Genomic DNA, 14,991 nt, shown 5'->3' with positions numbered 1-14,991 from the left:
ATTCACAAATTTTTCCCTTCATTTACTTCTTTTATTCTCTTTTTAGTCATTCATTCCCCCATTCATGCATTACTTTCTGTCCATTCATTCATCACTTCACACATCTGTTTGTTCGTTCTTATATTACTTCATCCATTCCCCATTTATTTATTACTTCATTCGTTTGTTTATTCATTCATTTACAGTGTTAATTCATTCTCTTGTTTATTCATTCCCCAATTCATTCATTACTTTATTGACTCGTTCATTTATTCAACCATTTTGTTCATTCATATATTACTTCATCCCTTTTCCAGTTTGTTTATTCATCCATTCCTTCATTCACAGTTTTGTTTGTTCTTTCATTCATTTATTTCATTCAGTGGGATATTCCAATCTCAAGGAGTGATGGTGCATCTCTAGCATGTGCGATCACTCTATGACCTCAGGGACCCCCACAATCTTGAGAATGAAGGGGCCACAGCGCAGACATTCTTCCTTCCTGCAGAGCATCGCTCCGGGGGAACAGCGGCACGACTACATTCCAGTAAACGGGGCCAGCTGTAGTTCTGTCCGCTGCAGGTGACCCTTTAACTCATTCATCTTTTTTTCCATTCATTCCCCATTTTCCCACTCACCTGGGCTTTTGAATCCGTTCTGCGCTTGCGCTGTTTACTGCTCGAGAACGAGTGCATGAAGTGCGGCTGGCAGTAAAATTTACCTGTGAAATAAAGGAGAATGAGGTTTTCAGACGGCTGACCATGCAGAATGCATCATCCATGTGAGGGAGCTGCATAAATACTCATCCCCTGATACAACACTATACAGGAGTGATCTAGTGAACCTGAGCCCCTGCAGCGCCCCCTGCTGGCCTTCAGCAGATATATAGGAAGCAATGCGTATGGATGGAGAATTCGTTTTTCCCTCTTCCGGGCATATTCTCAGATACCGAGTTATGGGATTGCTCTTCGTGTAATTCCCAAAGTTCACTAAACTAAAATCCTCCCTTTAATTACATGGATGCTGATACTAATTAAAGGAACACTCCAGGCAGAGCTGATACAATGTATTATGCTATAGGCTCTGCCTAAGGGGGTGGAGTATGACACAGACAACCCCTGTGTCATGCTCCACCCCCTCTTACAGTCCATACACTAAGCTTTTCATCCATATAATCTGTTTCTAGGAAAGCTGGGTGGCAACGTGGATTTTCACCGAGCTCCCCTAGGCTCCCCACAGTTATTAGTCAGGGGCCACAGATAGACCACTCTATGCTCTGCGGATCCCACTGATATATGGGAGGCCTGTATGATGAGGGTCATATAATTCTGTGATAACTGCGGGTGCAGGGAGATGGTCAGCAGTGTCTACATGGCATCGATTGTGGATCCGGACGGACGCCATCTTTGTGTCATCGGACTGAACCTCCTCTGAGCCCCGTGTCAGTAACTGAAGCAATGTGATCCCTGTGGCGGTCAGAGGACATGCCCTGACAGCGCATGCTGGGAGTTGTAGTTTCACAACAGCTGGAGAGCCACAGGTTGGAGACTACTGCAGTACAGTATTTCACTGCAGGTTATAGGACAGACATATCCAATACACTACCCTAATATATTGTGTTCTCTGCTTGCTGTCAGTGAATGGGGACATCCTTGTTTACATCCAGAAGCTGAAAATCCTAATCCTTCTCACAGCTGTTGGTTTTGTTACAATTACATCCAGATACATTTTGCCTGCACTGATACAATGTAACAAACTGCAGCTGTGTGAGAAGGAAGTGAAAAGTTCCTTGTAATCCATGACTGTAGTGAAGATCAGAGAAGACGTCTCACCTTCTTCCACGTTGAAGACGTAATTTCCCAGACGGAGAACGGACGAGCAGAAGGAACACTTGAAACATTCTCGATGGAAAAAGTGTCCCTCGGCGCTCAGCCGCTCCACCACGTAAACGCGTTTCTTACAGAAGTAACACGTGTCGCTGCCGCCGATATTCGAGGGGAATTCCTTCCGTAAAGAACCCTGAAATAGAACAAAGGATATGAAAATCAACCATCTGTGTACTGGAAATGGTCGCGGTCCATGGGCGGCCGGTCTGGGCTCTCACCGGGAGCGGTGGTGGAGGGATCGCTGCAGAAGAAGAATCGTAATCAGGAAAAAGTGTAAGAACCGCCCTGGAACATATATATGGATACATTGTGTTATATCTGAGAGGGTGGAGCTAGAAAAGAAAAACCAAAGACAGAAGCCATGCTCCGCCCCCTTTGTCCCTGTACTTGGTGGATCACAATGGATCTGTTTTACAGGCGAGTCCCTTCCTAACCGGAAGCTCACCCCATGACAGCCCACTGTATGCCCCTCCCCCCAGGAAGCGATTTGGCACAGAAATGTACTGCAGCAGCCCCCAGTGAACCAATTAGAGGGTCCCATCACCCTATATTTAAATTTTTTGCAGCTGATCAGAGAGGAATTATAGGTGAGGCAGAGACTTTACCTTGTGGAGAGGAGAGACAGAAGAAGGAGAAGAAGGAGAAGAAGAGGAATCGTCTAAGAGCTCAGTCACCGCTCCCTCCAGAGAAGTCTGAATATGATACAAAGTTACATTATCCACCTGATAACTGAATCTACACAGTCCCTTTAGAGATCCTCGGGATATAATTCATAATACTATGTTGGTCTATAGGACCAAATAATCCCTTTAGGGATCTCTTTTTAACAGTTAAAAAGCTTTACTTTATTGTTTATAATATTTACTCACAAGACATAGACAAAAATTAGAGAAAATATAAAGAAAAGTTCTTTTAAAAATCTCAGTTGTGAGGAGTTAGGAGAAAAAGCAATAACTAAGCCTAGTTGCCTAGTTTTGCAACCTTTGCTGGCAATATCTTGCTAGATACAGTATATTGACAATTATCACATGGTATGGTGACTGTAGGTGTGTGAGAGCCTCACCTTTTGAATAAGAATCACTTGGATATCTATTTATGGGTTTAGCACTGGGACTATATGCTTTATTTATTTGGAGTGCAAGTAGAAAACCTTTATTTGAGGCCTCCTGTATTCAGTTCCTATTGTACTGGGGCTCACAGATTGTTTCCAGTCCCCTGCTTATGATACTTTTATGTCTGCACAACAATTGGATACAGATTGGCTTACAATGTTGCCTCTATTTATGCCATAGAGGTCAATGTAGCCGTATCTCTCTGTCCATACAGCTGCCAAACTTCTATTTCCTGACTTGCTATTCTAGCTATCTGACACTAGGGGTCGGCTTCACACACCGTATCTAATCAGTCACAATCTGCCACTATATGCTTTTATATAAAGTCTGTATCTCAGCGTGAAAGACTCCTCTTATTTCCTCACAAACTGCCTAAAACCGACATCACATAACTACACCCCTCCCGACATGTTTCGCCGCTGTTGCGGCTTCGTCAGGGGATGCGGGGTATATGTGTGCGCGCGCTCACTGTGGCCTCCCTTTATGCCTTCCAGAGTCCCACCCCCGGAACCATGTAGCCAATCCCGTCTACACGTGTGGCCCGGTCAGGTTTCAGCTGCATGACGTGTAAACTGGGCGCTTCTCCTTTGCGGTCTCCAGGTGATGACGTCCGGTCTCCTCTTGACGACGTCAGGTAATGTTTACATGTGTACGATAGATATCTAATATAGTAGACAATCATACAAGATTCACCACATGGACCATTCGATTTTTACAATACTTAATTTTTTATGTAAGCGCTCATTACTCAGTATACAGATAGTAGTTATTACCCGATTTTCATTTTTAAATTTTTAAATGGCTATAATTAAATAGATCTACCAAATTGGATTCAGGGTGAATGAGTATTTTTTGAGATGAGGAAGAGGGGGGGGGGGGATGATATGGAGAATAGGTATACACTCCTCCCATAGCTTTCAATTTCGATTTTAATAATCAAGCTTATTTTTTTATATATTTATATATTTCTTATTTTTTATATTTGTTTAATTATTCATATTTTTTGTTTTTTATTTTATTTTTATTTATTTTTTTGATATATATATATAGTCTATGGTTTTATTGAGTGAATTCTTATTATATGTGGTCCCTCTTTTAGGGATCTATCATCACCTCCCTGATAGTTTCATCCTCCCCTTTATTTTTTATTTGTTTTTTCTTCCATTTATATATTATATTGGTTTTATACCTAATAATAATATTTGATCTTGATTGATTCCATTTATTATTTATTTTTTATTATTTTTATTATTATCATTATTATTATTTTTGTTTATATATTGTATCATTAATACTTGAACCAAAAATTAATGGGTAGATTTTATTATATAAAAATAAGGGTTGGTTGGTAAATTTCTGGGAATTTATATATTATATTGGTTTTATACCTAATAATAATATTTGATCTTGATTGATTCCATTTGTTTTTTTATTTTTATTATCATTAATATTATTTTTGTTTATATATTGTATCATTAATACTTGAGCCAAAAAATAATGGGTAGGATTTATTATATAAAAATAAGGGTTGGTGGGTAAATTTCTGGGAATTTCAAGGGTATCACTAATCTTCATTTCTTCTCCTTTATGTTATTTTAATTTGTCATTAACAAAATAAGTTTATTATTAGTATTCAATGCGCTATGACATTAAATGAAGGCTGTATATGAAAAGCCCTCATTTAGACCTACTGGACTTAGGGTTTGTAACCTTTGAATCCATCTGGCTTCTTCTTGTAAAAGTTTGGTGTCCAGATTTCCACTCCTAGGTCCCAACGTCTTTTTTGTCAGACCCCAAAATTTTAGGACTTCAATATTTCCCCCATGGGCATATGTAATGTGCCTGTATAGAGAGGTGTCTTTTCCTATATTTATTGCACTGATATGTCCGGATATTCTCCGCCTTAATTCCTGTGTGGTTTTACCCACATACAGTTTTGGGCAATTACATGATGCAATATAGATGATTCCGCTACTGCGGCAATTGAAATATTCTCTTATTGTATATTCACGTCCGCCCCTCAGACGGACGTGAATATACAATAAGAGAATATTTCAATTGCCGCAGTAGCGGAATCATCTATATTGCATCATGTAATTGCCCAAAACTGTATGTGGGTAAAACCACACAGGAATTAAGGCGGAGAATATCCGGACATATCAGTGCAATAAATATAGGAAAAGACACCTCTCTATATAGGCACATTACATATGCCCATGGGGGAAATATTGAAGTCCTAAAATTTTGGGGTCTGACAAAAAAGACGTTGGGACCTAGGAGTGGAAATCTGGACACCAAACTTTTACAAGAAGAAGCCAGATGGATTCAAAGGTTACAAACCCTAAGTCCAGTAGGTCTAAATGAGGGCTTTTCATATACAGCCTTCATTTAATGTCATAGCGCATTGAATACTAATAATAAACTTATTTTGTTAATGACAAATTAAAATAACATAAAGGAGAAGAAATGAAGATTAGTGATACCCTTAAATTCCCAGAAATTTACCCACCAACCCTTATTTTTATATAATAAATCCTACCCATTATTTTTTGGCTCAAGTATTAATGATACAATATATAAACAAAAATAATATTAATGATAATAAAAATAAAAAAACAAATGGAATCAATCAAGATCAAATATTATTATTAGGTATAAAACCAATATAATATATAAATTCCCAGAAATTTACCAACCAACCCTTATTTTTATATAATAAAATCTACCCATTAATTTTTGGTTCAAGTATTAATGACACAATATATAAACAAAAATAATAATAATGATAATAATAAAAATAATAAAAAAATAAATGGAATCAATCAAGATCAAATATTATTATTAGGTATAAAACCAATATAATATATAAATGGAAGAAAAAACAAATAAAAAATAAAGGGGAGGATGAAACTATCAGGGAGGTGATGATAGATCCCTAAAAGAGGGACCACATATAATAAGAATTCACTCAATAAAACCATAGACTATATATATATATCAAAAAAATAAATAAAAATAAATAAAAAACAAAAAATATGAATAATTAAACAAATATAAAAAATAAGAAATATATAAATATATAAAAAAATAAGCTTGATTATTAAAATCGAAATTGAAAGCTATGGGAGGAGTGTATACCTATTCTCCATATCATCCCCCCCCCCCCCCCTCTTCCTCATCTCAAAAATACTCATTCACCCTGAATCCAATATGGTAGATCTATTTAATTATAGCCATTTAAAAATTTAAAAATGAAAATCGGGTAATAACTACTATCTGTATACTGAGTAATGAGCGCTTACTATAAAAAATTAAGTATTGTAAAAATCGAATGGTCCATGTGGTGAATCTTGTATGATTGTCTACTATATTAGATATCTATCGTACACATGTAAACATTACCTGACGTCGTCAAGAGGAGACCGGACGTCATCACCTGGAGACCGCAAAGGAGAAGCGCCCAGTTTACACGTCATGCAGCTGATACCTGACCGGGCCACACGTGTAGACGGGATTGGCTACATGGTTCCGGGAGGTGGGACTCTGGAAGGCATAAAGGGAGGCCACAGTGAGCGCGCGCACACATATACCCCGCATCCCCTGACGAAGCCGCAACAGCGGCGAAACATGTCGGGAGGGGTGTAGTTATGTGATGTCGGTTTTAGGCAGTTTGTGAGGAAATGAGAGGAGTCTTTCACGCTGAGATACAGACTTTATATAAAAGCATATAGTGGCAGATTGTGACTGATTAGACTACGGTGTGTGAAGCCGACCCCTAGTGTCAGATAGCTAGAATAGCAAGTCAGGAAATAGAAGTTTGGCAGCTGTATGGACAGAGAGATACGGCTACATTGACCTCTATGGCATAAATAGAGGCAACATTGTAAGCCAATCTGTATCCAATTGTTGTGCAGACATAAAAGTATCATAAGCAGGGGACTGGAAACAATCTGTGAGCCCCAGTACAATAGGAACTGAATACAGGAGGCCTCAAATAAAGGTTTTCTACTTGCACTCCAAATAAATAAAGCATATAGTCCCAGTGCTAAACCCATAAATAGATATCCAAGTGATTCTTATTCAAAAGGTGAGGCTCTCACACACCTACAGTCACCATACCATGTGATAATTGTCAATATACTGTATCTAGCAAGATATTGCCAGCAAAGGTTGCAAAACTAGGCTTAGTTATTGCTTTTTCTCCTAACTCCTCACAACTGAGATTTTTAAAAGAACTTTTCTTTATATTTTCTCTAATTTTTGTTTATGTCTTGTGAGTAAATATTATAAACAATAAAGTAAAGCTTTTTAACTGTTAAAAAGAGATCCCTAAAGGGATTATTTGGTCCTATAGACCAACATAGTATTATCCACCTGATAAGACACATGGGAGATACAACGTCTCACATCAGATTAGAAGTCACTCCCTCAGTAACAGCTGTGTGTTACTCCAGTTACCTCCAGAGCTGCATTCAAAATTCTCCTTTCCTGTAGACTCCCATACTAAAGGGCATAATATCTTACCACTATTGGTACAATGTCTGTACTAAGCAGACTCCTCTGTGGTGTCAGGGTCAGATTACAGCTATTGCCCCTTGGTAATGGCCCCCCGTAGCCTGCGTCCTAGGTGGGGGTCCGGCCTCTCCTGTCATGTGACATTTATAAATGCTATTACTGAGACCCGATTATAGAGACTGCAGTGCATTAGAGGATCGCAGCTCTGTCACCTAAGCAGCAACTTCTCACAATCTGAATGCAGCTCTGAATGTGACTAGAGACAAGATGAGTAAAGGAAGTATTTACAAAATCAGTCAAGCATAAAATAATCAGCATCTTGCGTTACTTCATTACTGCCCCCCTCCCCGTCCCCCCAGACTACATATTAGTGTGCACCCCCCGATCGATGCCATTTTAGCCGCTTACCAGCTCGGGAGACCTGGTCTTAGATTTGTGATCGCTCATGTACAGATTGACCAGGACTTCTGCTACCGCACCTATCCTGCTGGACACATTCCCTACAGTCATCTATCCGAGACAAGAGGTAAAGGCAGAGAATAAGACAAAGTGGAAAGATCGGAAGCCAATCACAGCACACAGGCAACGGACCACGCTTTATACCTTCAGCCAAACCCATATTTGGGTAAAGTTGCATGACGGCGCCACTATACCTCACAATGGGGTCATCACCCAATTTCCCAACCCCTTAATCTGCATTCTTTACTGTCCTGTCACTGGATGATAGCTCCATAATGGCGCCTTCACACAACTTTCGCCATGTTGCATAGCCCTTGGTCATCACTGCGTTATGTAACATCTGGTGCAGCAGCCCTGTATTATTTCAGACAAGTGTTGAGCTGTTATACGAGCCATGGCAGCGCTTTCCCTTGGGGAATTTGTTCGTGGGAACACATTTCAAGATTTCAACCTCGTTTACAAACTATGGAAATTCCTTGAAAACCATCCCAGGAATTTCTGGGCGACGCTTAATGCAAGTCAGAAAGCTCAGACTCCTGGAGAACAGCTGCAGCGGGAAGACCCCGTATACAACCAATGTCATCATGCCTGATGGCCGGTGGCTATATACTGCCTTATTATAAGGTTTCCTTCTCCTCAGATCATCCAACATCAAAGCCGGGGAAACCCTGCAACCAACTGTGTTAATATCCCCTCGCTCAATGCCCAGATCATATACATTTCATGTTTTTTTCATATATTTTTGGAATTTTTCAAGAAAAAAATTTGAATGTTGACAGCAGACCCTAGAGCTGTGACCCCCAATACCTCATTCAGACTGGAGAGTCCCTTAAAGGGGTTTTCCAGGAATTGATATTGATGACCCCTCTTCAGGATAGGTCATCAATATCAGATTGCCGGGGTCCGATTTCCAGGACCCCCGCCGATCAGCTGTTCGAGGAGGCCACGGGACTCAGTGAGTTCTTAGGCCTCTTCCTAGGCCAGTGACATCACGTATATTGGTCATGTTGCCTAGTTGTTGTTCCAGTCAATATCATTCCTGGATAATACAAAGCATCTATGGGGCTCCTGCTGGGGCGATAGTGTAGCCATAAGGGCATCCAGGCCTCAGATTAAGAGGGGTGTCCAAAAGCCTCTGTGTCTGCACACAAGAGATCAGCAGAACTCTGAGGAGCACATGGTAGTTGGGGGTGTAGGAGGTCCGTCCCGGTCACAGAAGTTTCAAGCTTCTAGCAGGGGCCCCTTATGAGCAGTTGTTATGTTGTTTTCCCTACGGTCCAACAGCAAGAAATATAAAGCATTTGTTTGATTTCAACAAATGCCACAGTCACGAGCTACACTGATTACACAGGTATTTACTCTGGGTATTAGAGGGATAATAATACATTGGGAGTTCATCAGAATCCCACAAACTCATTATTTTGGGTGCAAGGGACCGCCATGGGGTTTACAAACAGGCCATAAGCAGCAATGGATTACACATTGGATTTACTCTTTATAATATAGGGGATCCGCTCATTGCCTCTACGTGCTCTAATAAACCACAGAGGGAGGTTTCATGTAAAATACACAAGCCACTATTTCTGCTATTAGCCGCCATGGTGTTTTCAGAGAGGCCACGAAATACGCTGGATTACATACTGCATTTACTCTTTGTAATAGAGGGGTCTTAAAATGGGGGAATCGCTCACTAACTGTATATTCTTTAAAAAAAAAAAACACATAGTAGGAGGTTTAATCCAAAATACACAGATTATATCTGCTATTAGGGACGGCCATGGGGTTTGCAGAGAGGCCACGAGGTATACTGAATTAAACACTGCAGATACTTGTGGAGGATCTGATCATTATCTCCATATGCTTTTATAAATTATAGGAAAAGGTTAAATCTAAAATACACAAGCGATTATATCTGCTCTTAGGGACGGCCATGGGGTTTGTAGAGACGATGAGCTATATTAGAATACATACTGGACTGACTCTGGGTAACAGAGGGGTCCCATGGGGGATCCACCGATTACCTCTACATGCCCTAATAAACCACTGGAGAAAGGTTCATCCAAAACGCACAATCCATTATTACTGATGTTAGGGACGGCCATGGGGTTTGCAGAGAGGCCAAGAGCCATACTGGACGGCACATTGAATTTACTCTGGGAAATAGAGGGATTTCAAAACCAGGGAACCTGCTCAGAACCCACATAAGTGAGCAGCACGTCTATAAACAGCCTGAGGAAGGGAGATTTTCCCACATGTTGGATTATTCCTTTTGTGTTCAGTCTAGAATCTCACACTGCAGATGTATTGGCCAATAAAAGCAAAGCCAAAGCCAACAGAGCTTCCAGCTCCACCATCAGGCAAAGGGCCAGGGCTATAACTTACAAATCTATAACATACTACAAAAAATACCTCTTTAACCCAATATTTAGCCCATGTCATATAGTTAAGGCGGGGAACGAAACCTATAAGAAATGAGACTATTATAACAGCCCAATACAAACTTTAATTACAGTGTAGACAGAATGCGGCTGTCAGCAGCGGCGGAGATAACGGGTCACACAGGAACACAATGTGCTCGCCCTGCTGATTATAATGTCTGCTTAAATACAGGAAGCTGATCTGTCTGCTGCAGGAAGACAGAGCTTCCTGGTTACACAGCAAGATGCAACTATGTAAATGTGAGAAAGAACGGCAAACACAAGCACCGCGACGAGAGGATGAAAAGCCTACTAGAATAATTGCATTATACTGTGTGACAGGGGTAGGACAGATATAAAGCAGCATTCCCTTCAATTCAGTTCCATATACTTTTTTGTACATAGGAGCAGTATTATAGTAGTTATATTCTTGTACATAGGAGCAGTATTATAGTAGTTATATTCTTGTACATAGGAGGCAGTATTATAGTAGTTATATTCTTGTACATAGGAGCAGTATTATAGTAGTTATATTCTTGTACATAGGAGCAGTATTATAGTAGTTATATTCTTGTACATAGGAGCAGTATTATAGTAGTTATATTCTTGTACATAGGAGGTAGTATTATAGTAGTTATATCCTTGTACAAAGGAACAGTATTATAGTAGTTATATCCTTGTACATAGGAGCAGTATTATAGTAGATATATTCCTGTACATAGGAGGCAGTATTATAGTAGTTATATTCTTGTACATAGGAGGCAGTATTATAGTAGTTATATTCTTGTACATAGGAGCAGTATTATAGTAGTTATATTCCTGTACATAGGAGGCAGTATTATAGTAGTTATATTCCTGTACATAGGAGCAGTATTATAGTAGTTATATTCTTGTACATAGCAGCAGTATTGTAGTAGTTATATTCTTGTACATAGGAGCAGTATTATAGTAGTTATATTCTTATACATAGGAGGCAGTATTATAGTAGTTATATTCCTGTACATAGGAGGCAGTATTATAGTAGTTATATTCTTGTACATAGGAGCAGTATTATAGTAGTTATATTCTTGTACATAGGAGGCAGTATTATAGTAGTTATATTCTTGTACATAGGAGCAGTATTATAGTAGTTATATTCTTGTACATAGGAGGCAGTATTATAGTAGTTATATTCTTGTACATAGGAGCAGTATTATAGTAGTTATATTCCTGTACATAGGAGCAGTATTATAGTAGTTATATTCCTGTACATAGGAGCAGTATTATAGTAGTTATATTCCTGTACATAGGAGCAGTATTATAGTAGTATATTCTGTACATAGGAGCAGTATTATAGTAGTTATATTCTTGTACATAGGAGCAGTATTATAGTAGTTATATTCTTGTACATAGGAGCAGTATTATAGTAGTTATATTCTTGTACATAGGAGGCAGTATTATAGTAGTTATATTCTTGTACATAGGAGCAGTATTATAGTAGTTATATTATTGTACATAGGAGCAGTATTATAGTAGTTATAGTCTTGTACATAGGAGCAGTATTATAGTAGTTATATTCTTGTACATAGGGGCAGTATTATAGTAGTATATTCTTGTACATAGGAGCAGTATTATAGTAGTTATATTCCTGTACATAGGAGTAGTATTATAGTAGTTATAGTCTTGTACATAGGAGCAGTATTATAGTAGTTATATTCTTGTACATAGGAGCAGTATTATAGTAGTTATAGTCTTGTACATAGGAGGCAGTATTATAGCAGTTATATTCTTGTACATAGGAGCCAGTATTATAGTAGTTATATTCTTGTACATAGGAGGCAGTATTATAGCAGTTATATTCTTGTACATAGGAGCAGTATTATAGTAGTTATAGTCTTGTACATAGGAGCAGTATTATAGTAGTTATATTCTTGTACATAGGAGGCAGTATTATAGTAGTTATATTCTTGTACATAGGAGCAGTATTATAGTAGTTATATTATTGTACATAGGAGCAGTATTATAGTAGTTATAGTCTTGTACATAGGAGCAGTATTATAGTAGTTATATTCTTGTACATAGGGGCAGTATTATAGTAGTATATTCTTGTACATAGGAGCAGTATTATAGTAGTTATATTCCTGTACATAGGAGTAGTATTATAGTAGTTATAGTCTTGTACATAGGAGCAGTATTATAGCAGTTATATTCTTGTACATAGGAGGCAGTATTATAGTAGTTCTATTCTTGTACATAGGAGGCAGTATTATAGTAGTTATATTCTTGTACATAGGGGGCAGTATTATAGTAGTTATATTCTTGTACATAGGGGGCAGTATTATAGTAGTTATATTCTTGCACATAGGTGCAGTATTATAGTAGTTATATCCTTGTACATAGGAGCAGTATTATAGTAGTTATATTCTTGTACATAGGAGGCAGTATTATAGTAGTTAGTTATATTCCTGTACATAGGAGGCAGTATTATAGTAGTTATATTCTTGCACATAGGACAGTATTATAGTAGTTATATTCTTGTACATAGGAGCGGTATTATAGTAGTTCTATTCTCATACATAAGGGGCACTTACAATATAGAAGCAGTCCGTTCCAGTTGGTTAATCTACAATATACGTTACATTAGTGATACAGTGATACATTAGTATACACCATATTATCATGCAGCATAAACACTTGTTTCGCTTTTGCAGTTTTGTAATAGTCACCTGTTCCGGATCAGGGAAGAATAGCCGCTGTTTTATCCTGGGCTCACCACTGCTTGCTCTGTGTTCTACGACCTGACAATAACGCAGAAGTAACAGCTGAGCGCTGACATGAAGTAAGGTGCACACGGACGGTATATAAATGTGGATATAAGGAGGTCTTATTTGTGGCTTGTAAGCAGCCGCGCAGTAGACGTCTCTCCGCAGGATAAGGTGCGCGGAGCTCGTTCTGCGCTCTGTCTCCTGACACTCGTCTTTGTAGAATAAGAGGGCAAAGGATAAATATTAAGACAACGTTTCCTGATACTTCTACAAGACATGAGCGGTTTCCATTATATACTCAGCCAAGAGAAAGACGGTGCGAGATGAGCGCTGCTGCCGGGGGGTCATTTTAGATCAGGAGTTCTCTCATATATTACTCAATGCCATTGGATTTGTTCAGTCCTAAGAGCATTCGGGTCCCTGGCTGTTTTATGGCAGTCTGTATTCTGTCGATCAGGTCACAGGCTGACTAAAACAGCAGTGCACTAGCGGAATACAGGCTGCTGTAAATGGCCTCTGCATACAGTGTGAAGTGCACGTGATTTCAGTCTCGGACACAGATATCGGTCATCAGGCTGCGGTACCTTTTTAAGCTGGGAATCGCTGGGGGATGATGGAGAGAGGTCAGAAAATGAAGGAACAGGAGAAGCAAATGGATTATAGGACACGCCGGAGGATGGGGGTTTTATCTGTTCAAATCAAAAGCGACAGAAAATCAAATGACAGCAATTCCACATGAACAACGACTGAAAGCGTCATGTAAGGGTTAATCTAGCCTTATGCAAACAGAGTAAAGGTTCTGCAACGTTGTAATATACTTTGTGTTCTCAACATTTGTCAAGATCTCTGCATGCTGTCAGCTGCATGCTCCTGGACCACAGCACACGGGTGAGGTCAGTAATGAACACACATGTTAACATGCTGCCGTACCTTCTCTGATGGAAAGTCGCAGTGGGCGTGGTCAGAGATGGACGGCGATGGTGGAGCTGACCGACCAGAAACGTGTGATTTGTATAAAGGAAGTTCAGACGAACAGTGGGACGGACTGTCGGAGACGAGTTTACTCTAAACAGAAGTGAAATGGAAGAATTATAGGACCGCAGACAGTTACAGCGCAAAATGGCGTCCCGCACTGCGGCCGCCGCCGCCCAGCTTTCCCCAGGTCTGAACCGCACACCTGCCTAATTATACAGGGAAGATCTGACAGTCAGGGGTCCTGCCAAGCTCGGTGACACCACTGTGGGAGCAGTAACGGCAGCCATACTGTTTGTCACCCAGCTTTCCCAGATTCAGATTGTATCCGGTCAGATATGGTTCTACAAATCTAAACTAGGCGACGTGGAAGCTGGTGCATGCGGCAGGCCTCCGTCCGCTGCACTGTCCCGGGTAACACCCCTACACCCAACAGGCGGACATGACAGTTTACATTGCAAACCCTCTGATCATTCCGGCTACTCCCCCAGATGATGAGCAAAGAGCGGCAAACCCACGCTGGCGGTCTGGTAATGGCGTCCTAAAGGGGAATGTACGGGGGCTCTGTGCCCCAGGCAATGGGGGGGTGAGCAGCAGACTTTCCTATAGGGACCCCCAATGAGGAAAATGTAGGCGATTGTGCCAATGGTCCAAGCGCCATAATTATAGGAAAAAGCGACACACCGCCAAAGTGCTCTGCCGTTCAGCAAAACCGCAACATACTCTGCTTAAATGTTCCCCCATTTTGAAGATTTACCCTTGCTGTCAGTGAATGCAAACCTTCTTGTTAACATCCAGATACCGAAAGCCAATTCAGATCCGGTCCAACTGACACATCTCCATACAGTGCCTCAGAGCTCACTGCTCAGTCTCTGGGATAATGAGAAGGTTCTCATTCACTGACAGC

General features: G+C 40.0%; 1 protein-coding gene across 11 annotated transcripts in view; it reads right to left on the bottom strand.

The window, feature by feature from the left end:
* Positions 1-14,991, bottom strand: part of MICAL2 (microtubule associated monooxygenase, calponin and LIM domain containing 2) — a 194,812-nt gene that overhangs the window by 100,282 nt on the left and 79,539 nt on the right. For 6 of the 11 annotated variants that reach the window (XR_006386895.1, XM_044269540.1, XM_044269546.1 and 3 more), the window contains 7 exons: positions 14,043-14,177; positions 13,697-13,801; positions 13,074-13,145; positions 7,901-8,002; positions 2,471-2,557; positions 1,812-1,998; positions 618-700 (listed from right to left, as the gene is read on the bottom strand). Coding sequence is in view for 10 of the 11 variants with exons in the window: in XM_044269540.1 (XP_044125475.1) it covers positions 618-700; positions 1,812-1,998; positions 2,471-2,557; positions 7,901-8,002; positions 13,074-13,145; positions 13,697-13,801; positions 14,043-14,177 (771 nt within the window). In the remaining variant the exon portion in view is untranslated. The remainder of the gene's footprint in view (positions 1-617; positions 701-1,811; positions 1,999-2,470; positions 2,558-7,900; positions 8,003-13,073; positions 13,146-13,696; positions 13,802-14,042; positions 14,178-14,991) is intronic. The other 5 variants (XM_044269548.1, XM_044269553.1, XM_044269544.1 and 2 more) reach the window with 4 other exon arrangements.

Source organism: Bufo gargarizans, chromosome 10 (assembly GCF_014858855.1).
Source record: "Bufo gargarizans isolate SCDJY-AF-19 chromosome 10, ASM1485885v1, whole genome shotgun sequence".
Classification (NCBI taxonomy): domain Eukaryota; kingdom Metazoa; phylum Chordata; class Amphibia; order Anura; family Bufonidae; genus Bufo; species Bufo gargarizans.
Note: the sequence above shows the minus strand (reverse complement) of the source record. Positions and strands in the feature narration are given on the sequence as shown.